Source organism: Salvelinus sp. IW2-2015, linkage group LG36, assembly GCF_002910315.2.
Source record: "Salvelinus sp. IW2-2015 linkage group LG36, ASM291031v2, whole genome shotgun sequence".
Lineage (NCBI taxonomy): Eukaryota > Metazoa > Chordata > Actinopteri > Salmoniformes > Salmonidae > Salvelinus > Salvelinus sp. IW2-2015.
The window spans coordinates 29,255,630-29,279,775 of NC_036875.1; the positions used below are offsets into that span (position 1 = coordinate 29,255,630).

Below are 24,146 nucleotides of genomic sequence, written 5' to 3' on the forward strand. Positions count from 1 at the left end.
TTCTGAGAGGATAGTGTGGCAAATTCCATTTAAAATCTCTGTGCTGAATTGTATCCTAAACAGTCAATGAGATACATTTGAGGGGCACTTACGCATGTGACAGAGCTTGTTCTTTGCACTCTTTGATGTCATTCACACGCTTATTGTAGCTGTGAAATGAAAAGGAAGAATAGTTAATTTACTCATAGACACTTAAAATGCCTGGGTATATTCTTAAACTGTCCCTCATTGAGCATGCTTTTCAGTCCAGGACTACGCTTAATCTGAGTGCAGGAAAGCTGTTAATGTGTGATCCCTCACCCGCGGATGTTGATGAAGAGGTCCTCAGCAGCCTTGTGGATGTGGAACACCTCGTCTCTGAAGAGACAGAGGCAGGTGCTGCTCTGAAGAGCCAACTTCCACAGGCTCAGAGCTGCCTGGTCGCTGTTCAAGACCCCATGACACAAGATGAAGCCAACTGACACACAAACACAAGGACAGAGAGTTAGATGCATAGAAATAAGATTGTGAAACATTCAAAACAAATACGGTATTTGTGGGGAATACGAATATTTAGACTGATTTATATTTTTACCTGTGTTTTAAAGTGTTATGCTTTTAGATATGTACATTGATGTTAAATACACCTGTACCTGAACCATGAATTACAATTTAAAAAATGATCATGCTCCCCATTACCTCCAATGGTATAAACCTATCAAATCAATTAGGTCAGACTGTACTCTACAAGCAAACACTTACATACTATCCACTTCTCCATGGCGTCCAGGGACAAGTATTCACAGGGCATCTAGAAGAAACAGAATCATAGGTCAATGCATGTGGCTGTGAGCAGGAAACGGTGTGATTGGAGATCCTCAGTGCCTATAGAAAGTCTACACCATTTAACTGTTTTCATATTTTGTTGCATTACAAAGACGGATTTAAATAGATTAAATTTTCATTTTTGATCCACACAAAATATTCCATAATTTCAAAGTGAAAACAAAATTCTACAAATGAAATAACTAAAATACACYGAACCAGTCAAAAGTTTGAACACACCTACTCATTCAAGTTTTTCCCCCCTTATTTTTACTCTTTTCTACATTGTAGAAAAATAGTGAAGACATTTAAAAAAACAAAACAAAAAACACATATGGAATCATGTAATAACCTAAACAAAAAGTGTGAAACAAAATCAAAATATATTTTATATTCTTCAAAGTAGCCACCCTTTGCCTCGATGACAGCTTTGCACACTTTTGGCATTTTCTCAACCAGCTTCATGAGGAATGCTTTTCCAACAGTCTTGAAGGAGTTTCCACATATGTTCAGCACTTGTTGGCTGCTTTTCCTTCACTCTGCAGTCCAACTCATCCCAAACCATCTCAATTGGGTTGAGGTCGGGTGATTGTGGAGGCCAGGTCATCTGATGGAGCACTGCATCACTCTCATTCTTGGTCAAATAGCCCTTACACAGCCTGGAGGTGTGTTAGGTCATTGTCCTGTTGACAAAAAAATTATAGTCCCACTAAGCTCAAACCAGATGGGAAGGCATATCGCTGCAGAATGCTGTGGTAGCCATGCTGGTTAAGTGTGCCTTGAATTCTAAATAAATCACAGACAGTGTCACCAGRAAAGCACCCCCACACCATCACACCTCCTCCTCCATGCTTCACGGTGGGAACCACACATGCAGAGATCATCTGTTCACCTACTCTGCATCTCACAAAGACATGGCGTTTGGTACCAAAAACCTCAACATTTGGACTCATCAGATGTCCATTGCTCGTGTTTCTTGGCCCAAGCAAGTCTCTTCTTGTTGGTGTTCTTTAGCTGTGGTTTCTTTGCAGCAATTTGACCACGAAGGCCTGATTCACGCAGTCTCCTCTGAACAGTTGATGTTGAGATGTGTCTGTTACTTGAACTCTGTGAAGCATTTATTTGGGCTGCAATTTCTGAGGCTGGTAACTCTAATGAACTTATCCTCTGCAGCAGAGGTAACTCTGGGTCTTCCTTTCCTGTGGTGGGTCCTCATGAGAGCCAGTTTCATCATAGCGCTTGATGGTTTTTGCCACTGAACTTGAAGAAACTTTCAAAGTTCTTGAAATGTTCCATATTGACTGACCTTCATGTCCTAAAGTAATGATGGACTGTTGTTTCCCTTTGCTTATTTGAGCTTATCTTCTGTATACCACCCCTACCTTGCCACAACACAAGTGATTGGCTCAAACGCATTAAGAAGGAAAGAAATTCCACCCATAACTTTTAACAAGGCACACCTGTTAATTGAAATGCATTACAGGTGACTACTTCATGAAGCTGGTTGAGAGAATGCCAAGAATGTGCAAAGCTTTCATCAAGGCAAAGGGTGGCTACTTTTAAGAATCTCAAATCTAAAATATATTTTGATTTGTTTAACACTTTTTTGGTTACTACATGATTCCATATGTGTTATTTCATAGTTTTGATGTCTTCACCATTACAATGTAGAAAATAGTAAAATAAAGAAAAATCCTTGAAAGAGTAGGTGTGTCCAAACTTTTGACTGGTACTGTAGCTGTTACACAAGTACTCACCCCCTTTGTTCTGACAAGCCTAAATTAGTTCAGAAGTAAAATGTGACTTAACAAATCACACAAATAAGTTATTTGTACTCACACTGTGTGAAATAATACAGGTTCACATGATTTTTGAATGACTACCCCTTCTTCTGGACCGTACATCTAAGGTAAGGTAAGGTCCCTCAGTTAAATATTGAATTTCAACTACAAAGACCAGGGAGTTTCAAAAGCCTCAAAGAAGGGCAGTGATTGGTAGATGGGTAACAATAACAAATCAGACATTGAATATCTCTTTAAGAATGGTCAAGTTAATAATTATGTGGATGATGTATTAAAGTACCCAGACACATCAAAGATACAGTCGTCCTTCTGAACTGTGCTGCAGGACAGGAAGGAAACTGCTCAGGGATGTAACCATGAGGACATTGGTGATTTTAAAACAGCTACAGTGTTCAAAGGCTGTGATGGGAGAACACTGAGAATGGTTTAACAACATTGTAGTGATTCCACAATAATGACCTAAATGACAGTGAAAAGAAGAATACAAATATACAGAATAAAAATATTCCAAAACATGCATCTTGTATGCAACAAGGCACTAAAGTAATACTGCCCGAAAAAATCCTCGAGGAAAACCTGCTTCAGCCGGCTTTACACCAGACACTGGGAGAGGAATTCACCTTTTAGCAGGACAATCTACATCACAAAGCCAAATCTACACTGGAGTTGCTTACCAAGAAGACAGTGAATGTTCCTGAGAGGCCAAATTACAGTTTTGACTTAAATCTGCTTGAAAATCTATGGCAAGACTTGAACATTATTGTATAGCTATGATCCTTGACAGACCTTGAAGAATTTTGAAAATAATACTGGGCAAATATTGCACAATACTTGTGTGCAAAGTTCTTATGAGACTTTCCCAAGAAGACTCATAGCTGTAATCGCTGCCAAAGGTGATTCGAACATGTATTGACTCAGTGGGGTGAATACTTATCTAATTAAGATATTAGTGWTTTATTTTTCATTAAGCTAAAATAAAAAATGTTTGCGCTTAGCACGGGGTGAACTCACTTTGTCTGAGCGTATGCGCACGTAAACTCACCTGTGTCTGCTGGCTCGGTAGAGCACGGTAACTCCACGTGTTGACTGGCACGGGTTGAGCGACGGTAACCACTGTGTCTGACTGGGCGGGTACGCACGGTAACTCACTGTGTCTGACTGGGCCGGGTTGAGCACGTAACTTCACTGTGTCTGAGGCTGGGTTGGACGGTACATCACTGTCTGACTCGCCGTTGAGCAACGGTAACTCATGTGTCTGACTGGGCGGGTTGAGACGGTACTCACTGTGTCTGACTGGCTGGGTTGAGCACGGTAACTCACGGTCGATGGGGGGTGAGCACGTAATCACGTGTCTGACTGGCTGGGTTGAGCACGGTAAACTCACTGTGTCTGACTGGGCTGGGTTGAGACAGGTAACTCACGTGTCTGACTGGTGTGCCGAGTACTGGTCACTGCGGTTGAGACGGTAACTCAAGGGCTGACTGCTGGGGGTTCGCACGTAACTCACTGTGTCTGCTGGGCGGGTTGAGCACGGTAACTCACTGTTCTGACTGGGGCCGGGTTGCGCACGGTAACTCACGTGTCCTGACTGGGCTGGGTTGAGCACGGTAACTCACTGTGTCTGACTGTGGGCGCACGGTAACGCACTTGTCTCGACTGGGTGGGTTGAGCACGGTAACTCACTGTGTCTGACTGGCTGGGTTGAGCACGGTAACTCACTGTGTCTGACTGGGCTGGGTTGAGCACGGTAACTCACTGTGTGCTGACTGGGGGGTTGAGCACGGTAAACTCACTGTGTCTCGACTGGGCTGGGTTGAGCACGGTAACTCACTGTGTCTGACTGGGCTGGGTTGAGCACGGTAACTCACTGGTCGTGACTGGCTGGGTTGAGCACGGTAACTCACTGTGTCTGACTGGGCCGGTTGAGCACGGTAACTCACTGTGTCTGACTGGGCTGGTGAGCACGGTAACTCACTGTGTCTGACTGGCCGCGGTTGAGCACGGTAACTCACTGTGTCTGACTGGCCGGGTTGAGCCGGTAACTCACTGTGTCTGACTGGCCGGGTTGAGCACGTAACTCACTGTGTCTGACTGGGCCGGGTTGAGCACTGGTAACTCACTGGCTGACTCTGCTGGGTTGAGCACGGTAACTCACTGTGTCTGACTTGGGCCGTTGAGCCATACTCACTGTGTCTGACTGCCGGGGTGAGCACGGTAACTCACTGTGTCTGACTGGGCGGTGAGCACGTAGAGTAACTCATGTGTCGACGGCGGTGGCACGCAGCTACGTGCCACTGTTCGAGTGCCGGGTGAGACAGGTAACTCACTGTGTCTGACTGGCGGGTGAGCACGGTAACTCACTGTGTCTGACTGGGCTGGTTGAGCACAGTAACTCACTGTGCTGACTGGGCCGGGTTGAGCACGGTAACTCACTGTGTCTGACTGCGGGGTTGAGCACCGTAACTCACTGTGTCTGACTGGCGGTTGAGCCAGTAACTCACTGTGTCTGACTGGGGTGGTGAGCACAGCGTAACTCACTGTGTCTGACTGGCCGGGTTGCGCACGTAACTCACTGTGTCTGACTGGGCTGGGTTGAGCACGGTTACTCACTTGTCTGACTGGCCGGGTTGAGCACGGTAACTCACTGGTTCTGACTGGCTGGGTTGCGCACGGTAACTCACTGTGTCTGACTGGGCGGCGAATAGCACGGTAACTCACTGTGTCTGACTGGGCTGGGTGCTGGGTTGAGCACGGTAACTCACTGTGTCTGACTGGGCTGGGTTGAGCATGGTGCTAGGAGCACTGATGAGACTGAGTAGCTGGGCGTTCCTCCACTGGTCAGCAGACAGGTTTCTCCTGGGGTACACCATCTGGAGGGAGAGCAGGGCGTCTGACAACGACTACAGGGGAGGGAGGGAGAGATTGTTTTAGGACAGTTTATATTAACTTTCATGAACAAGCATTAATCAKCTATTAACACATATGTATTTTATTATTAGTAAACATTTAAAAACAATATAAGCATTTATAAACATGGCTTAAGCATACAAGTTATAATACAGTGTAACCAAAAGATGTGTTATCATTGTCAGTACTCAGGACAAGAACATAACATGTTGAGATATAGGTGACAATATTCACCTTCCCATGTGGAACAAACTCCTCCATCATCTTTTTCAGCGGGTTCTCGTAGTCAACGATCATCTGTCCCAGCCTAGGGTACTCTCGATCACTAGATGGGGAACAAACATACAACAATGTTGTTGATATTTCTAGTTCTAAGGGATTTCTAAGTCCGAATCAACAATACAAAGAGTGTTTTAGTCATGCATTACATTTTCCATATAATACTATGCAATTTTAATATAATGCCACTGGAACTGTACGTATAAAAGCTTTAAGCTTAACTTATTTGAATATTAATATTGTTTTACCTTGATCCATGTGTCATTTCATGGGCATAGTTGTAGAGGCCAATGATAGCTTTCCTCTCTTCAATCCGAGACAGTAGCATCATTAGGTTAGTGTAGGTCACTACTAAGTCAAGGTAGTTTTTGGTCAGGTCAAAGTTTACAGTCTGTAGAAAGATATGGGAACAAAATTAGGAACAACATCAAGACCAATCTACTTCGCCCCTTAGAGTCAGCGTACTTATCTAATCCAAGTAAAAACATAACATCTTTGAGATATAATCTTGGAGGAATAATCAAAAGCATCCTGTAATTACATGTATTGTATAAATAAATGTGTCTTACAATATCAAAGAATACTTGGCAAGCATCGATAGTGTTCAGCAGCTCACAGACATGGTCCTGGAAGCAGAGAAAGAAAACAGTATTTATATATATATTTATATATATAAAACCTGTTCTCTATTTTCACTACATTGAATGATGCTTAAGTTGCACATACCTTAAACTCCATCACATCTACGAATGTGAAGTAATACAACGCTAGATTCTTAAGGATTTCAGACTTCTCTTTTTGTAGTTGTGCAAGCTGTTGCTGTAGAAGAAAAATACATGATTGTAACAAAAAGGTGCTCTAGGGTTAAACATAGGACACACAAAGGTTCAATGTATGGATGCTATGGAACAATGAGCACAGTCAAATAGGCTGACGGAATCTGGTATAAGAGTTCAAACATTGTATAGAGGTCGACCGATTAATCGGAATGGCCGATTAATTAGGGCCGATTTCAAGTTTTCATAACAATCGGAAATCGGTATTTTTGGGCGCCGATTTGCCGATTAAWTTTTTTTATTTTTTATATACCTTTATTTAACTAGGCAAGTCAGTTAAGAACACATTCTTATTTTCAATGACGGCCTAGGAACGGTGGGTTAACTGCCTTGTTCAGGGGCAGAACGACAGAWTTTCACCGTGTCAGCTCGGGGGATCCAATCTTGCAACCTTACAGTTAACTAGTCCAACGCAATAACGACCTGCCTCTCTCTCGTTGCACTCCACAAGGAGACGTTACGCGAATGCAGTAAGCCAAGGTAAGTTGCTAGCTAGCATTAAACTTATCTTATAAAAAACAAATCAATCATAATCACTAAACATTCATTCAAACAGCACTTTCGTGCGTTTTGCCAGCAGCTCTTCGTTGTGCGTCAAGCATTGCGCTGTTTATGACTTCAAGCCTATCAACTCCCGAGATGAGGCTGGTGTACCCGAAGTGAAATGGCTAGCTAGTTAGCGCGCGCTAATAGCGTTTCAAACGTCACTCGCTCTGAGCCTTCTAGTAGTTGTTCCCCTTGCTCTGCATGGGTAACGCTGCTTCGATGGTGGTGGTTGTTGTTYTTGTGTTGCTGGTTCGAGCCCAGGGAGGAGCGAGGAGAGGGACGGAAGCTATACTGTTACACTTGCAATACTAAAGTGCCTATAAGAACATCCAATAGTCAAAAGGTTAATGAAATACAAATGCTATAGAGGGAAATAGTCCTATAATTCCTATAATAACTACAACCTAAAACTTCTTACCTGGGAATATTGAAGACTCATGTTAAAAGGAACCACCAGCTTTCATATGTTCTCATGTTCTGAGCAAGGAACTGAAACGTTAGCTTTCTTACATAGCACATATTGCAATTTCTTCTCCAACACTTTGTTTTTGCATTATTTAAACCAAATTGAACAGGTTTCATTATTTACTTGAGGCTAAATTGATTTTATTGATGTATTATATTAAGTTAAAATAAGTGTTCATTCAGTATTGTTGTAATTGTCATTATTACAAATAAATGTAAAAAATATCGGCCGACTAATCGGTATCGGCTTTTTTGGTCCTCCAATAATCGGTATCGGCGTTGAAAAACCATAATCGGTCGACCTCTAGTTTGGTAGTTCATGTTTGGTAGAACAGTGAGAGGTCTCAATTTGTTACAATAACTAGATATCCTGAGAAATACTACCAAGGACATCACACAATGGGTCAGGGTGACATTTTGACAACGCTAAACTGTAGAGCTCTAACCAAAAACCCCTTTCCAAAATACTCATGTCGCCTTCGATAACACGACTGCATTTTTAGCACTGTCACAATGGGGGCTTTATTTAACCAATGATAGCCTCTCACAAGCCAAAAATGAAGTCATGTTTTCTGGATTGTTATCTTTGGGGTGCGTCCCAAATGGCACCCTATTCCCTATGTAGTGTGCTTCTTTTGACCAAGGTTCATAGGGCTCTAGGTAAAGGTAGTGCACTATAATGAGAATTGGGTGCTATTTGGGACACACACTTGGTCTCTTGCCCATAAATGTTACTTATTCTAACTATTAACAGTTACCTAACAGTATTGAAAAACTTGAGTGTGAAAGATAATACAAATATGAATAATTAGCAACAAATTAAATGAAAATCTGCTACATAGAGAATACGACATGCAAAACATAGAAAAAAAGGAACTCTGAGGAGCTTCAACTTACCAAAAGAATATTCCAGAAAAAAGCCAAGAAGTTAAGCATGCAAAACAAAAACACAGACCAAGTAAAACATGAACCACTGCAGCAAAAAGTACAACATAGTACAACAAACCACATGACAGCTACACCATAGAAGCAGTTAAACATTTCAAATGAAATAGAAAGCCGGCCAATGGTGATAGATAAGTATCAGGTGTAAAAACAATTGAAAAGACAAACATGGTGAGAATGAATTAGTTGTACTGAAAAAGGCTAGCTATAAAAAGATTGTCATACAGAACATAACATTTATGGAAATGTACATGTGGTTGATACATCTATAGTGAAGAGATAGGATGATGGATCTCAGATGGAATTTCATTTACATTAACAATTCCTATTTTATCTCAAAAGAGTAAAATACTATTAATAAAATATGACTAATTACAACAATTATTGCAATTAATAAATGCACATTATTGCACAGACCTTGTAATGCAATAGGTAAAGGACTGCATATAGATACCAAGCAGCATTCAAATGAGCTGAAATAACATGGAATAGATCTGGAAAATACATGCAATAGACAGACTTACATTGTTGTTGCGTGTTTCAACCGCTGGGAATTTTCTGACAATGAACTTGACAGCAGACTCCAGGTTCTTGTCTATTAGATAGGATGGTTTGGCTTTGGGGTCACCACATGCCTATAATGAAGAGGGTCAAAAACACAGACAAATGCTAAAYAAGCATCAACAATAATACTAACAACAACAAAACATTGGCAGAAAACTGATAGGATGATGAGGTAGTATTTTGGTCACGTTTTGAGTGAGTGAGTGTATGAGAGAGTGAGAGAGCAAGAGACGGACACAGAGAGAGAGAGACTGAGATAGAGTATGAATACATTTCCACTGACAGAGTGCTGTATGGGAGGTTGGAGAGCAGTTAGTGAGAAAGCAGTGCATGGGTATACTCCTACTGGGAGAGAAGATAGTTGAACTGTGTGTTACAATATAGATGTTAGAAGCAACAAAAAGTTAGCAGATGTATGTTTGAGGTAGGGTGGTGTATGGTATATGACACTGGGCATGCACAGCTACCTGACAAAACAGGAATAGTTATGTTTTAGTATTCAGTCAGTCTATAACACATAAGAGTGAGGTTCGCAATACAATAAAACTAAAACAGCAGAGTGACAAACATATAGAGAAAGAGTATGTTCAAATTCTCATATCATCAAAACTGGATTCAAGATTAGTGATACGATGTGATGGATCCATGCAGGGAACACTTTCATTTTGCAGAGGAGAGCAGGGTAGTGTTGAATTGCATAATGAAGTGTCAGTGAATTCAACCAGGCCCTATCTTTTCCCATTGCCTGATCTTCAATCCCTAAAAAAATACAAACTTTTTGTTTTTGTGGTGCAAATGTCCGGGAACTGTGAATTTGATGCTCACAAACCAAAAGATGACCATGGTTAAAGCTTTAATGTATTATGATCTAGTTGTTGGACTATAGGTGCTCACCTTTTTTTAATAACAAGCTAGAGATAACTAACAGTTGCAAAGTCTATCTTGTAAGAAATAAACGGGAAAATATTATATCTATTTTAACCTAATAAAATTATTCCAGCGATTCAATTGCACTTTGGGATGGGCCTGTTTGTTGAATTGTGAACGTTGTGAGTACTGAGTAGTATACAAGTAATTCTTGGACATGATGCTGGTAAGGATAGCAGGGAGGGGTAGAACGAGGGGGAGTGATTTAGGGAAGAGCTGAGCAAACCTTCCAAACTTGTCCTTGCTGAGGGAAGCATTGACAGAAAGAGAGAAAACCACACAGGTAAACACAGGTAAACACAGGTAAAGTCAGGTTTAAAACATAGAACCATGCATCGCTACATTAAAAAGGCTTCGGGTTTTACTTCCGGGATATTTGTTGAGGGATAGTTTGGCTTTACACTGTGCACAATAATGAATGTGTTGCCTGTCAAAGCATTGTTCAATCACTATCTCACACCATGCTGGGGACACTCCTCCTAGAGTAGCAACACCGTAGAGTATTAAGGCTTTAAGTTTAAGAGAGGACATAACGTATTGTTTGATTAGTACAAGTAGGAACAGAAACATGCAAGTAAAACCAAGGAAAATGCTAAGCCAGTGCATCTACCAATGAACCAAAAAAGAATATGGCCTGAAACATTTCATGCACAGACCCCGTAAAGTATTAAGGCAACATATTGATCATTTCACTCAGCTCATATAGGCAGTTAGGCACTTCATTGTTCATTTCCAAGATAAATTCACAACATAAAAAAATAACAGAACATGTCTAACAGTACAATGACATACAGTAATTAGCTTTGTTGTAAATATTTTGTTTAAAAATTTGCAAAATCAAAAGGAGTAAAATAAAATATGTTTCTCTGCTTCATCCAACACAACCTTGGCCTGAGACCGGTTAAGTTAAGATAACTTGGTCTAATTTAGTGAGCAGCACTTCTTCTCTAGTGCTATTACTAATAGCTCTAACAGAGCTTCCCAAGTGCTAGCAGTGCTTCCCCCATGCTAACAATGCTTCCCCCATGCTAACAGTGCTTCCCCCTCCCCCAGTGTCAACTGCTCCTCCCCAGTGATAACAGTGCTTCCCCAGTGATAACAGTGSTTCCCCAGTGATAACAGTGCTTCCCCAATGATAACAGTGCTTCCCCAGTGCTAACAGTGCTTCCCCAGTGCTAACAGTGCTTCCCAAGTGCTAACATGGTCATAGCAGAGTGAATAATAGATTGAGGTAGAGATTATGTACTCATAGGAGACCCTCCCCCTCTGACCTCATAGATGCGGTAAAGACATCAATGGAACTTGACCCAAACAATGGAAATTCCATGGAAATACGTGGGGGAAATATCCCAAGTCTTCTCATTGCCCACCCAGTAAAATTAGCCTGCATTTAGGCTATTGTTTATTTCACACTATGTTGAGGTAATAATCTGAGTATAAATGCTTGTATGGATGTCAACCCCAACACATGTTCATGTCATCGTCACCAATCAACTGCATTGCAGTTAAAAACAACTTTGACGAGCACCACTGACGTCTGTATGCCAGCTATGCTACCAGCTAATACAAAAAGGAGTTATCATTTATCAGTCACTTCTTCTATACCTGAAAAGAAACAACTTCTACATGTTATGCAGCAAAAACAGCCAAATATATCCAAATCAGACTTTAGTAACCACATTGTGGGGCTGTTACAATACATCAATCATGACGGATTAGACAAATATCCACTTTGTTAGATCAGATTTCTTCTATCCTCTTCAGTCTGCGTTCCATTGACCTCTTTTACTGAGTTCCATTGACCTCTTTTACTGCATCTATAGGAGACCTCTTCCCACCCTCTATCAGGACCCTCCGTCTATCAGGACCCTCCGGCTATCAGGACCCTCCGGCTATCAGGACCCTCCGTCTATCAGGACTCTCCGTCTATCAGGACCCTCCGTCTATCAGGACCCTCCGTCTATCAGGACCCTCCGTCTATCAGGACTCTCCGTCTATCAGGACTCTCTGTCTATCAGGACTCTCTGTCTATCAGGACTCTCTGTCTATCAGGACTTGGACTGAAACACACAATACCAAGGAGCTGACTGAATTCCTATTGCACTCACTACATCAATGTACCGATAAAGTCTTGATCTGGTTATTGACATATGGATGGATGATTTGTGTTTTTTCTGCAGTACTGCTATGCAATGTTCAACCCAGTGACCAGAATCTCTGTTGAATGTTGTGAGTCTTTCAGCAGGACAACAACCCAAAACACACATAAAAAGCACCCTGGAATGTTTCAAGAACAGATGCTGGACTGTTCTGGAGTGGTCTGAATCTGAATCACATCCAAAACCTATGGCGAGATCTGAAAACAGCAGTTGGTGGGAGGCACCCCTCAAACATTGAAGAATTAGAGCCGTTTGCTGCTGAAGAGTGGGCCAAATGGTCAGTAGAAAGGTGCAGCTAGCTCATTGATGGCTACTAGAAGCATTTGTTGGCAGGTATCTTGACCAATTTTTTATTAAAATTGTAAACTTAAGTTTACAAAAATAAAATTGGTTCTGCAATGTTGAAAATCCAATAAGGTGTTGTCATGACGTTGACCTGGGGGTAGGTTTATGACAGTCATAAATAACTCTCCCCCCTTTTTCCTCTCTCTACCCTACTGATGTGACATTTGAACATCCTTTGGTTAACATAGAGATTCTGGGAACATCAGAAGGTGGGTGAAAATTAACTATATTCTGGTAATCCGACCAATTGAACATATGCGGTGGTACTTGATGAATATGATGTCAGTTCGGTTGTCATCTGAGACATTCTCATCAATGATAGGATGACAAACTCTACAGTGGAAAGTCTGCACATTGTAGTTATCGGCGTCACATGGAATTGTTGTTCAATTTAAATGTTTGAATATAAAATTATTGGTTAAGAGATTAAATGTAATTTTAGCTTCCAAATGAGAGATTTGGGTTTTCATAAGGTTAGGGCTCTGCTCAATCAGTGGCCCGCCCCTGTGAAGAGACATGGGTTATAAAACTATGAAGACACACCCTTCTCCCTCCACTATATAAAGCCTTGACGAAAATGTAACCTCCTGTTCCAAGTACGTGAGGTCTGCGTTAAAAGGACTAACATGTCAACTACAGAAGTAAGCCAACCTCAGCGTGAGCTTTGGTTGRGAATGGTATGAACTTTGAACTCTTATTCACTACAGAAGTGATACCTCCTAGCCGTTGAGTTAGCAACAGCAGCTGCAAACGTGGGCTAGGAAAGAACAGACAGAGTATACCGTCTACCACACAACGACGTTACTACAACATATCCAATTTACCACCAGAGACATTCTTCAAAGGACAAAGGACTCGGTTGGCAACACGGCCTTCCATCTACCACCAACCTACCGAAGCGCAGCTCAGAGTAAATATTTATTGCATTTTCCTTTACCAAATGGGCGGTAATTTAGAATGCATAAGATACTGTATTTACGATAAAGACATCGCTTATCCCTTTGTTCCTCAGTCTTCCCGCTCTTTCACTTAAACGCAGCCCCTTTTCTTTGTGTAACCAGCTATCATATCTGTTCCGCCCACTAGGGACGTTTTCCTTTATGATGTAATTTGTAATCAAGGTATGATTCATTCTGTGTATATGTAATTCTGTGTGATTAGTTAGGTATTTAGTAAATAAATAATTAAACCCAATTTTGTATTGCTGATTCAACTTGTTAGCCAGGGTTCGTGAAGATAACCAAGAATTTACAACTTTCAGATGAGACTGAAWTAAGGTGACGATTAATATTGACTGCTATTGATGTAAAATATTACTAGGACTTTAAGAGTTTTTATTCGGAAGATAACAGCTCAATAAACACTCTTTCGTGGTGCCTTGACTTTCTAGTTAATTACATTTACATGATTAGCTCAATCAGGTAATATTAATTACGGAGAAAGGATTTTATAGAATAGCATGTCATATCACTTAATACGGCATATCCAAAGACACAACAGTGTGAAGAACAAAAGTTATTTTCAATTTAAATTCATTGAAATAGGACATTTAAGAAAAGTGCAAGGGTGCCAATATATTTGGCCGCAACTGTATGTTCGACTCGAGGACAATTTGAGCTAACCCTAACTCTTTTCCTTAACCTACTTCACCTAGCCTGCCACAGGTAATTATCCTAACCTGCTGCAAAAAGTCCCTTCTGCTAGTGAAAACCAGCAGGCTTGCCCCTGAGAGCAGCAGGAGTTTCCACTATGCGATACARGTTCATTTATGACATCATAAGAAGCTCTCTCCTCTCCACAAACATGGTTATTTTTATCAATTTGAAAACCTATATTTGAAAGGGTAAATGTTTCAGCAAGTAGTCTATTTTTCTGAACACATAAATTGCTACATTGCAATATAAGGGGGGCATACATGCTTATGACAAATCTTACACTTTTCAAACAAATATTGCACTGTGACACTGATACACTACATAAGCATTATTGTGAGGTGACAGAAATATCATCAGAAATATTTTATCATGAAAAGCTAGGCGGTTGTGTAAGTCAGGGGTTCTCAAACTCTTTGGGCCCAGGGACCACTTATGCGATAGCAAATTTATCAGGGACCACTTCAATCAGAACACAACTTGAGTTAGATAAAAAATAGCATACAAAGAGTTTTACTAATTTCCTAAAATTCTACACATTTTGTCATGGGTSAGAGAGATTGTGTTGTTGTTGCAGCTTCAAAGCTAATATCCTGCAATTCTACACATTTTACCATAAGGAAAGGAGAAAACGGTGCAGTTTTACATCTTCAATTACAGCGCATTTATGTAAAAAATGTTTTATAATAATTGGYTGGGAATACAAGAAGTATTGAGTTGAAAAATGTATAATTGGTAGAGTCCTGTGGATACCAATATCCAGCTGAGCCTCCCAGTCCCATGTTGCCCAGGGTTAAGAACATGAATTGTAATTTAAATATATTGTACTACACCCTCTAAACTTATTCCCGGATCCATTGGCAAAAATGTGTTTAATCTGTTATTGTTAGTAATATTCATAAAAAAATGCWAAGTCAAAAATGTWAAAAATATATTGAGATCTGGCCGCGGACCCCCTGCAGTAACTCTGCGGACCCCACTTTGAGAACCCCTGATGTAAGTTACATCAATATAATGAGAAATACTGCTGGCCCAGACAGTGGTGTCCCACTTGCAGCCAGCTGTCATATCAGGGGTCCCATTGTTTTGCTGTCAACAATTCTAATGCTAAGCTATAAACTGTTCTTGGTACATAATCCCATATTGTTGGCCACTGAATCTTCAGATTCACATGTTACTCGCTGAGTGGGTATCAACAAAATATATCTCTATTTTGGATGAACGCTCCAATTAATTGTGTTTGATAAAGCTGCTAGTCTAAGCAGTTTGATTTACTGAGGTAGTCCTAGTAGACTTGTGCAGTAGGCTACAGTAATGGGCTTTACTGGGGTAGACCTGTGGTAGTAGTAGGAGTGTGCAGTAGGCCAATGATATAGGCCTGTGGTAGGCCTGTATGCCTTAGGCCTGTGCAGAAGCCTCCAGTTGTTTGATTTACTAAGGTAGGCCTGTGTGCCTTAGGCATGTGCAGAAGCCTACAGCCTGTCTCTTATACACATCTAGATGTGTATAAGAGACAGGGCCTGTGTGCCTTAGGCCTGTGCAGAAGCCTCCAGTTGTTTGATTTACTAAGGTAGGCCTCTGTGCCTTAGGCATGTGCAGAAGCCTACAGCTGTTTGATTTACTGAGGTAGTCCTGTGCCGCAGCCTACAATCACAGCACGCTACAATCACAGCTGAAACAAAAAAGCCATCTGAAATTCTTCATAAGTGCTATCAATGCCTACCAGTTGCCAAGCAACAGATCTGCTAGTTCAATGCACAAGCATCGAACGCCGCCACAGTTTCAATAAAGTACATTTTCCCAATAACAAGAAATGTTAGGCCTATATAATAACAAGAAATGTTAGGCCTATATAATAACAAGAAATGTTAGGCCTATATAATAACAAGAAATGTTAGGCCTATATAATAACAAGAAATGTTAGGCCTATATAATAACAAGAAATGTTAGGCCTATATAATAACAAGAAATGTTAGGCCTATATAATAACAAGAAATGTTATTGGAAGCATGAAAATTGAGGTTTATAAATGGAACTGTATGAGTAAAAGGCCTAATATTACTCATAGATTGTCTGCAAAACTGATGCTCTTTAATTATTTGTTACTTTTATTTGTTACTTCTTTGGAGGTATTTTCTTAAAATTGCATTGTTGGTTAAGGGCTTGTAAGTAAGCATTTCACTGTAAGGTCTACACAAGTTGTATTCGGCGCATGTGACAAATAAAATGTTATTTCATTTGAAATCGGCAGACAACTCAGCTCTTGCGTGTTGTGACAATCCTGTACCTTATAGTCATTTTGATAGTCATCCTGTGTTCTGAGGAAAGTTTTTTTCCCTTCTGAATCCTGTATCTAACTTGGGCTGCATAATGTTTTTATGCTAATGTATCTGTATCACCATCTAACTTAAATTGAGAGTTTAGAGAAAGAGAGAGACACAGATGATTCTGTGGTGCCTATTAAGGGCTAAGCCTTCTAGCCCGGGTAGGCCGTCAGCACAAGGGTTGATTGGCTGGCAGACAGACAGGCAGGCAAGGCAAAGAGGCATTATTCTCCACCAGCCTCCTTTCAGCTACACGCTGGACTGCCTCCAGCTATCTTCTATCTGCTGCCATGTTCCCAAAGTGGTCCAAGCATCTCCGATACCCAGTCTGTCCCCCAAATGGCACACTATTCCCTACACAGTGCACCTCTTTTGACCAGAGCATAGGAATAGGTTGCGATTTGAAACAGTCACAGTACTCTCTTCTCATTAAAGGACTGACTGTATCAAGGCCATTAATATGGACAGATACACTAAAAATGCTCTTTTCTGTTACACTGAATGAAAGTCTTGTATGGAATCTGCATTTTATGACACCTCCCCAGTCCCCACTATGAATAAGTAATAATGAATAGTGAATAGTATTAAACTAGTAATACTACTAAGAATGTTTTTCTCGGTAGGGGTTTAAAATAAGTCAATTAAACCTCATGGGCRAGTTTCCCAGACACAGATGAAGTCTAGTCCTGGACTAAAAAGCACTTTCATMTAATGTTTCTTTAGTCTAGGACTAGGCTTAATTAGTCTCTAGGAAACTGGTTCTAGTGTGGAATCTGTATCATAATGTCCCCACTTTTACAAGTGTAATAAACAAATCATTATAATCTCTAAAACGGTGCCTTCTGTTAGGTACTTCTCCCTTCTATCCTGCAAAAATGTGTTTTGTTGTGTGATTTTAAAAACAGGACCTATGTGCTACTATGCATCAGGCATTAAATAACAACTCTACAATAACTGTATAACAACCATATCCAATACATGTACAACGACTGTAGATACTGCCGTGCCATTGGTTAGTATCCTACAGTCATGATGTGCAATTTGCCCAATGATGTGTTGATTTGTGCTGGGTGTTTAGTGAGTGTTTAGGCCTACTGGGTGATGTGATGGCTGAATAGAATGGTCTATATCAACAACTGACTGCTGTCAGACCTAATGTGTGTCAGATAGTGTTAATATTATTACTCTAGTACCTACTAATCCGACACATTATGTGTTCACATTAAATTGATTGATCTCCGATGTCAATCTCACCAACAATAGCTCAAGAATCTAAAACAGCATTCCATTCTTAATTTGATTGAACATTATATTAGCAATGTGGTGAACGAGAAACTATGTAACGTTAACTAACGTTAGCTAGCAGCAATCACAAAAKAAAATTGCACATCTAGACATGTAGGCTATTTCAGTGAGATGCTATTTTATTTCAAAGGCAGTGAGCAACATCTTTCAAATATCCCATGAGTTTTTATTATTGTTATACGAAAATTMAAATAGATCAATCTCAGAAAACAGTGATTTGGCATTTTGATGCTATTGATGACAGAGCTTGGCTAGCCACATAGCTAACTTATACTGCAACACATTTCAGGAGGGCCTTGACTGGAATTCTACAGCCCTAGCCGTCATCCTTTGGATTTCAAATGAAGGCTTCTGCCATACATCACAGATCATTTTGGGGTTTGATCTTTAATTTCTCTTCAATGTAGTTACAATTTGAAACTGAAGAATTACACTGAGTACCTTACCTTCTTGATATTATAGACACGAGTGAGCATCCCGATGCCCCGGTCGTTCAGAATGGTAAATTTCTCGGCCAGCTTCTGCTGGCCCGGTTGGAGCGAGCCGCGCGACAATGTTGCCGACATAGCTACTGAATCTTGTAAAATAATCGTTGTAGAATTTGTTTGTTGTGAAAATAGTGACACTCGAGTGTTAAAATGTTATAAATCGCCCATTCTGTGGGTTGAGCGGTTTCGCCAAGCCCCACTCCTCTCTCCCGTCGCAGACTCGMTTTTTTACTAGGTGTTGTCCTATCTGACGAAAACGAGGCTGTTTCCTGCAATCCAAAGGCACGGCACGTGACCAGCTAGGGACGGAACATACTATTTTATATGTAGGCTGCACCCACACTACACCCACGACAAAATWGTTCTAAATTATAGATTTGTATTATTCAATTTGTTTGGGCGAGTCATGCGTGCATACATGTTTAATAATGGGAGGTCCCAYGAATCGAATCCACTATCCTGGCGTTGCAATGCTCTACCAACTGAGCTACAGAGGACCAGCATGCATTCCTTGCATTCTTGTGGTGGTCATTATCATTAGTGTGACATTTTATTATATTATTTTCTTAAATATTTGTCATTTGCTATGGTATCAAGAACATACTCTTGCTAAACCGGTTTTTAAAACTGGTTTTTAAAACTKATCTCAACCAATCACAATGCTTGTTTTGACCCACCTGTTGTAGAATACATTATTTAAACATAAATACTGTTCATGTGTAAAACTTCATATGGGCAAGCCCTTTAGGTCAATCCTCGATTCAATGGTATCTCGGTTGTGTTGGAAAATGATGATGACAGAATGTAAAATAGATTTTGAAATAATATACCACTGCACCAGCCTATTGGACACACACACACACACACACACACACACACACACACACAGCACACACACACACACACACACACACACACACACACACACACACACACACACAGGCTTTAGAATGGCATCATGTGATAGTGACATCTGTGACACCCAGAAAAAAAGCCCAGGGACCCATACGGGTAGATTGACTGATAGGAGTTCTCAATTTTCAAATTGGGGTTGACAAAATCTGTCCAGAAAACATGCAGGAGTCCATTTGAACCAGGAGCTAGGCACTGTTCACAGTACATCCAAGGGAGTAGCATACCAATTATTCTTTGCTTTGTTTTGAGAAGACAAATGTGATGCAGTCTCTTACCCAGGAAATAAAGACATTTTCCAAGACCAATTTGAGAAAACAATGCACCCGCGTGACAACATTGAGTGGCAGGAGGATTATTGAGACATGGAAAGGGTCAACTATTCATGTTGTAGAGGATACAACTCAGCCTGAGACAGCATGCGGCTATGTACAGGACAACAGCTGGGACTTACAAGTTGGAGTTATTTAACCTTATTTAATATTAGGTGAGTGGATGAGATGTGTGTTATTGACAGGGGACACTTAGCTGTCATAATACAATTGACAGGTGCCTACAGACACACAGAGGTATCAATAAATGATATGGGGGTTTTAAGTTTGTTGCCAATGAGACTCTGAGTCCACTCGATTATTGCATGTAAACACATGTATTTTTCCCTTCAGACAGTTTAAACTTTTACAGTATCATTARTGTAGTAAGTCATTATAAACATATCTGCCAAATCTCTATAGGCTCAGTTATATTTCCATTACAAAATGCCTCACAGGTTCACAATTTGATGATTGTTAATTATTGTTGTAGGCTCACAAGATGCTGCACATGACTTTGGAACTCTGAAAAAATATAAGGTATTGGTTTTATGTAATAGAGACATGTTTATATAATTTTCTGTCTACTTCTGTTTTGTTTTGGCGTTTCATAAATGTTCTTCTTCCATTTCAGGTGTCCCACATATTGAATGTAGCCTATGGTGTTGAAAACGCCTTTCCAGACCTGTTCATTTATAAAACACTGAGCATTCTGGATGTTCCTGATACTGACATAACATCCTATTTCCAAGAGTGCTCAAAATTCATAGACCAAGCATTAAGTTGTTCATGTTCTCACGACCTTGTAGGCRAATGTAGACTAATGTAGACTAATGTAGGCTAATTGGGGGCAGTWATATCCAGTTAAATTTATTTTTCTTCATATTTTGTTTTTATGCTTTAATACCCTATATTTCACTGCATTCATCTTACCTGACAGTAAACATTCCTAAGCATCATGAATGGTGACACACGTTTTTTCCACTTGCTAACTTTTATTATTAATAAGCACTCTGTGTACAGCACATAGGTCAAATTACTTTACTTTACGTTAAGCTACTTTGTTMAACTTTACTTTAGTAATTTCCTTGACTGTTCAAGTTTATTACCTGGCCTATATCTGATACTGGACAGCAGTGAGCAAATGCAAAGCCTCCCTCACTACCTCTAGGTATCCCCAATGGGTAATAAATAATACACGGCAGAGTTTTCACCATGCATAATTTATCCTGTTGTAGAAATATCATATATATAGTGGCCCTATGTTTGCTATACAACCTTTTAGCAAAATGCTGTGCTGGTTACCCAACAACCTGACACTGCCACATGGTGAAAATTCACCAAAGGTTTATGATTACAATAACTTGGCCTATTGGAAATAACTTTCCACTCTCAGTTGAATGGAGGTTGGTGGCTACTGGCTATTTTATTTCCCTATGTAACCTGTGATACCATGCAGGGGTAACTCCAATTTGGCTAATCCAACCATCAATGATGCTTAGCTGACTGGGAGAATAATTATATCACCTTACAGCTTGTAATTGTGCCATTGTGTGTGATTAGCATAAGAGTATTTTATWAGWGTAACGATTTTCGTCTGGTGAAGGAGAAGAGGACCAAGGTGCAGCGTGGTAAGTGTTCATTTTAATAAACAAAATAAACTGAACACTGAAATTACAAAAATAATAAAGCGCGAGAACGAAACCGAAACAGTTCTGTAAGGAACACGCACAAAACAGAAAACAATCACCCACACCCAAAATGMGGAAAACAGGCTACCTAAGTATGATTCTCAATCAGAGACAACGATCGACAGCTGCCTCTGATTGAGAACCATACCAGGCCAAACACAGAAATGGAAAACATAGAAAAACAACATAGAATGCCCACCCCAACTCACGCCCTGACCAAACCAAAATAAAGACATAAAAAAGGAACTAAGGTCAGAACGTGACAATTAGACTACCATGAAGTGCAGGATGATGTAATTGATCTTGTGTTACTGGGGCTGTGTCACGATCGTCAATGGGAGAGAGAGAGGACCATGGCGCAGCGTGTGGAAAATACATCTTCTCTTTATTAGAAGAAGGACAACGAAACAAAACAACAAACAGACGAACGTGAAGCTATCAAAGACTAAGTGCAAACATGCAACATAGACACAGACAATTACCCACAAAACCCCAATGCCTATGACTGCCTTAAATATGGCTCTCAATCAGAGACAATGAACCACAGCTGCCTCTAATTGAGAACCAATCTAGGCAGCCATAGACATAACTAGACAACTACACTAGACACTACAAAAACACATACATTCCCCATGTCACACCCTGACCTAACTAAAAAACATAAAGAAAACAAAGAATACTAAGGCCAGGGCGTGACAGGCTGTGTGAATTGAAGGGATGGGATTAATATTTAAAGCAGCCGAGCACCTCATGTCTCATGCTTTTGGACTAGATAGCACTAAACTGACATAATGCTTTATAAAAATTAAATAAAAAAATCCCAGAACACTTCTAAAGGTTTTTTTGATTATCAAGTCCCTCAGTTGAGCTATTAATTCCCTTTTTTGTTCAAACTGGGCTGAAGTGCTTTTGGGTATGCCTTCATTCTACTGGCATAAGGCTTGTTTCCCTCTTCTTCCCTCTCAGAAAGGAGTTGTGTTGGTTCACTGCAATTCCGGAGTCTCGAGGTCCGCCTCGGTTGTCATTGGATACCTGATGTCCAGGGAAGGGAAGCCTTTTGATGACGCATTTGCCTTGGTAAAATCAGCCCGGCCAGCCACATGCCCAAACCCAGGCTTTGTTGAACAYTTGAAAGGTTTCAAACCTAAATGGGGCATACAAGCCAATGGTGGGGACTATGAATGAGCAACAACAGCAACACCTGCAGCTCCAGAGTAATGCATTTCATCATCAGCCACTGTTTCTCATAAAAAGATAATTCTGATAAAGATCCTTGGCTGTGTCCGAAATAGCACTCTATTCCCTATACAGTATTGTGCACTGGGGCCCTGGTCAAACGTAATGCACTATATAGGGAATTGGGTGACATTATGGATCTTAATATGGCCCCTAATCCCCTAATCCAAGGGACCCCACCATCATGTTGAGGTGTTCATTAGCTGTCATTTTTAAATGRCCTACAATGCCCTGTCAATTTACACTGTGGGGCCAGTGTTATCCAATAGTTAAACATTCCCGTCATCAATTTCTATAAACCACTGAGGYTGGTTTGAGGCCACAATGGAATTGAAAATAATCTAATTTGAATAGGAAAGGTATAAATATACAATTCTCAACTTTATGAACGATGCCATGTCTGTGCAACAATTCTTAAATAKATTTTGAGTCTTTCTTTTTTTGTACCAAAAATGTGTGGGGTGACAGGTAAAGAAACTAAACTAGACTAAACTGATACAAAAATATTATTGTTTAATGTAGAGTTTTAATTTGATTAACGTTAATTTTGGTTTAAGAAATATTACGGACATCCTTAGATGTATTATTGTAAAAATCTATGSGATGTTGAATAACAGATGTATTCTACTGGAGGCAAGATTGTGAGGGTGTTGGTGAATGGAAAAATGCAGAGTCAGGCGCAGGACACAGATATGAGTAATAGTCCAAATTTACTCAAAATATAAGTAAAGTTCCAAACAAGGAACAAACACAATATTCCAAAGCACTATCAACACGAGCCCACATGACAAACAATAACACACAAAACAGAGAGGGAAGTCAGAGGGTTAAATAAGGAACATAATTAATGGAATGAAAACCAGGTGTGTATGATCAAGACAAAACGAAAATGAAACATGGATCGGTGGTGACCGCCGAACGCCGCCCGAACAAGGAGAGGGACCAACTTCGGCCGAAGTCGTGACAGTACCCCCCTTGACGTGCGGCTCCAGCAGCGCGCCGACACCGGCGTCGGGGACGACCCGGAGGACGAGGCGCAGGGCGATCCGGATGGAGGCGGTGAAATTCCTGCAGTAATGATGGATCCAGGATGTCCTCCACCGGCACCCAGCATCTCTCCTCCGGACCGTACCCCTCCCACTCCACGAGGTACTGAAGGCCTCTCGCCCGACGTCTTGAGTCCATGATGGCTCGCACAGTATACGCCGGGGCCCCCTCGATGTTCAGAGGGGGCGGAGGAACCTCCCGCACCTCAGACTGCTGGAGCGGACRAGCCACCACCGGCCTGAGGAGAGACACATGGAATYAGGGGTTAATACGGTAATCAGGGGGAAGTTGTAACCTATAACAAACCTCGTTCAACCTCCCCAMGACTTTAAATGGCCCCACAAACCGCGGACCCAGCTTCCGGCAGGGCAGGTGAAGGGGCAGGTTTCGGGTCGAGAGCCAGACCCGATCCCCCGGTGCATACTCCGGGGCCTCACTGTGGTGGCGGTTGGCACTCGCCTTCTGCCGCCTGATGGCCCGTTGTAGACGCACATGAGCAGCATCCCATGTCGCCTCCGAGTGCCGAAACCATTCATCCACCACAGGAGCCTCGATCTGGCTCTGATGCCAAGGTGCCAGGACCGGCTGATAACCTAGCACA

At 41.0% G+C, this 24,146-nt stretch overlaps 1 protein-coding gene and 1 pseudogene across 9 annotated transcripts in view; one reads left to right on the plus strand and one right to left on the minus strand.

Annotated features, from left to right (window-relative positions):
• The window catches only part of LOC111959579 (nck-associated protein 1), a 69,982-nt gene extending 51,364 nt beyond the window's left edge, over positions 1-18,618 (minus strand). For 4 of the 9 annotated variants that reach the window (XM_070437715.1, XM_023981241.2, XM_070437716.1 and 1 more), the window contains exons 1-11: positions 18,307-18,618; positions 10,302-10,319; positions 9,109-9,219; positions 6,519-6,611; positions 6,362-6,418; positions 6,041-6,183; positions 5,748-5,838; positions 5,369-5,506; positions 742-790; positions 301-457; positions 93-149 (exon numbers count right to left, since the gene is read on the minus strand). In XM_070437715.1, the coding sequence (XP_070293816.1) occupies positions 93-149; positions 301-457; positions 742-790; positions 5,369-5,506; positions 5,748-5,838; positions 6,041-6,183; positions 6,362-6,418; positions 6,519-6,611; positions 9,109-9,219; positions 10,302-10,319; positions 18,307-18,426 (1,034 nt within the window). In that variant the 5' untranslated portion in view covers positions 18,427-18,618. The remainder of the gene's footprint in view (positions 1-92; positions 150-300; positions 458-741; positions 791-5,368; positions 5,507-5,747; positions 5,839-6,040; positions 6,184-6,361; positions 6,419-6,518; positions 6,612-9,108; positions 9,220-10,301; positions 10,320-18,306) is intronic. The other 5 variants (XM_023981244.3, XM_070437719.1, XM_023981243.3 and 2 more) reach the window with 3 other exon arrangements.
• A 906-nt stretch (positions 18,619-19,524) lies between these two features.
• LOC111959580 (dual specificity protein phosphatase 19-like) lies at positions 19,525-22,447 on the plus strand (annotated as a pseudogene).
• The last annotated feature ends 1,699 nt before the right edge of the window (positions 22,448-24,146 follow it).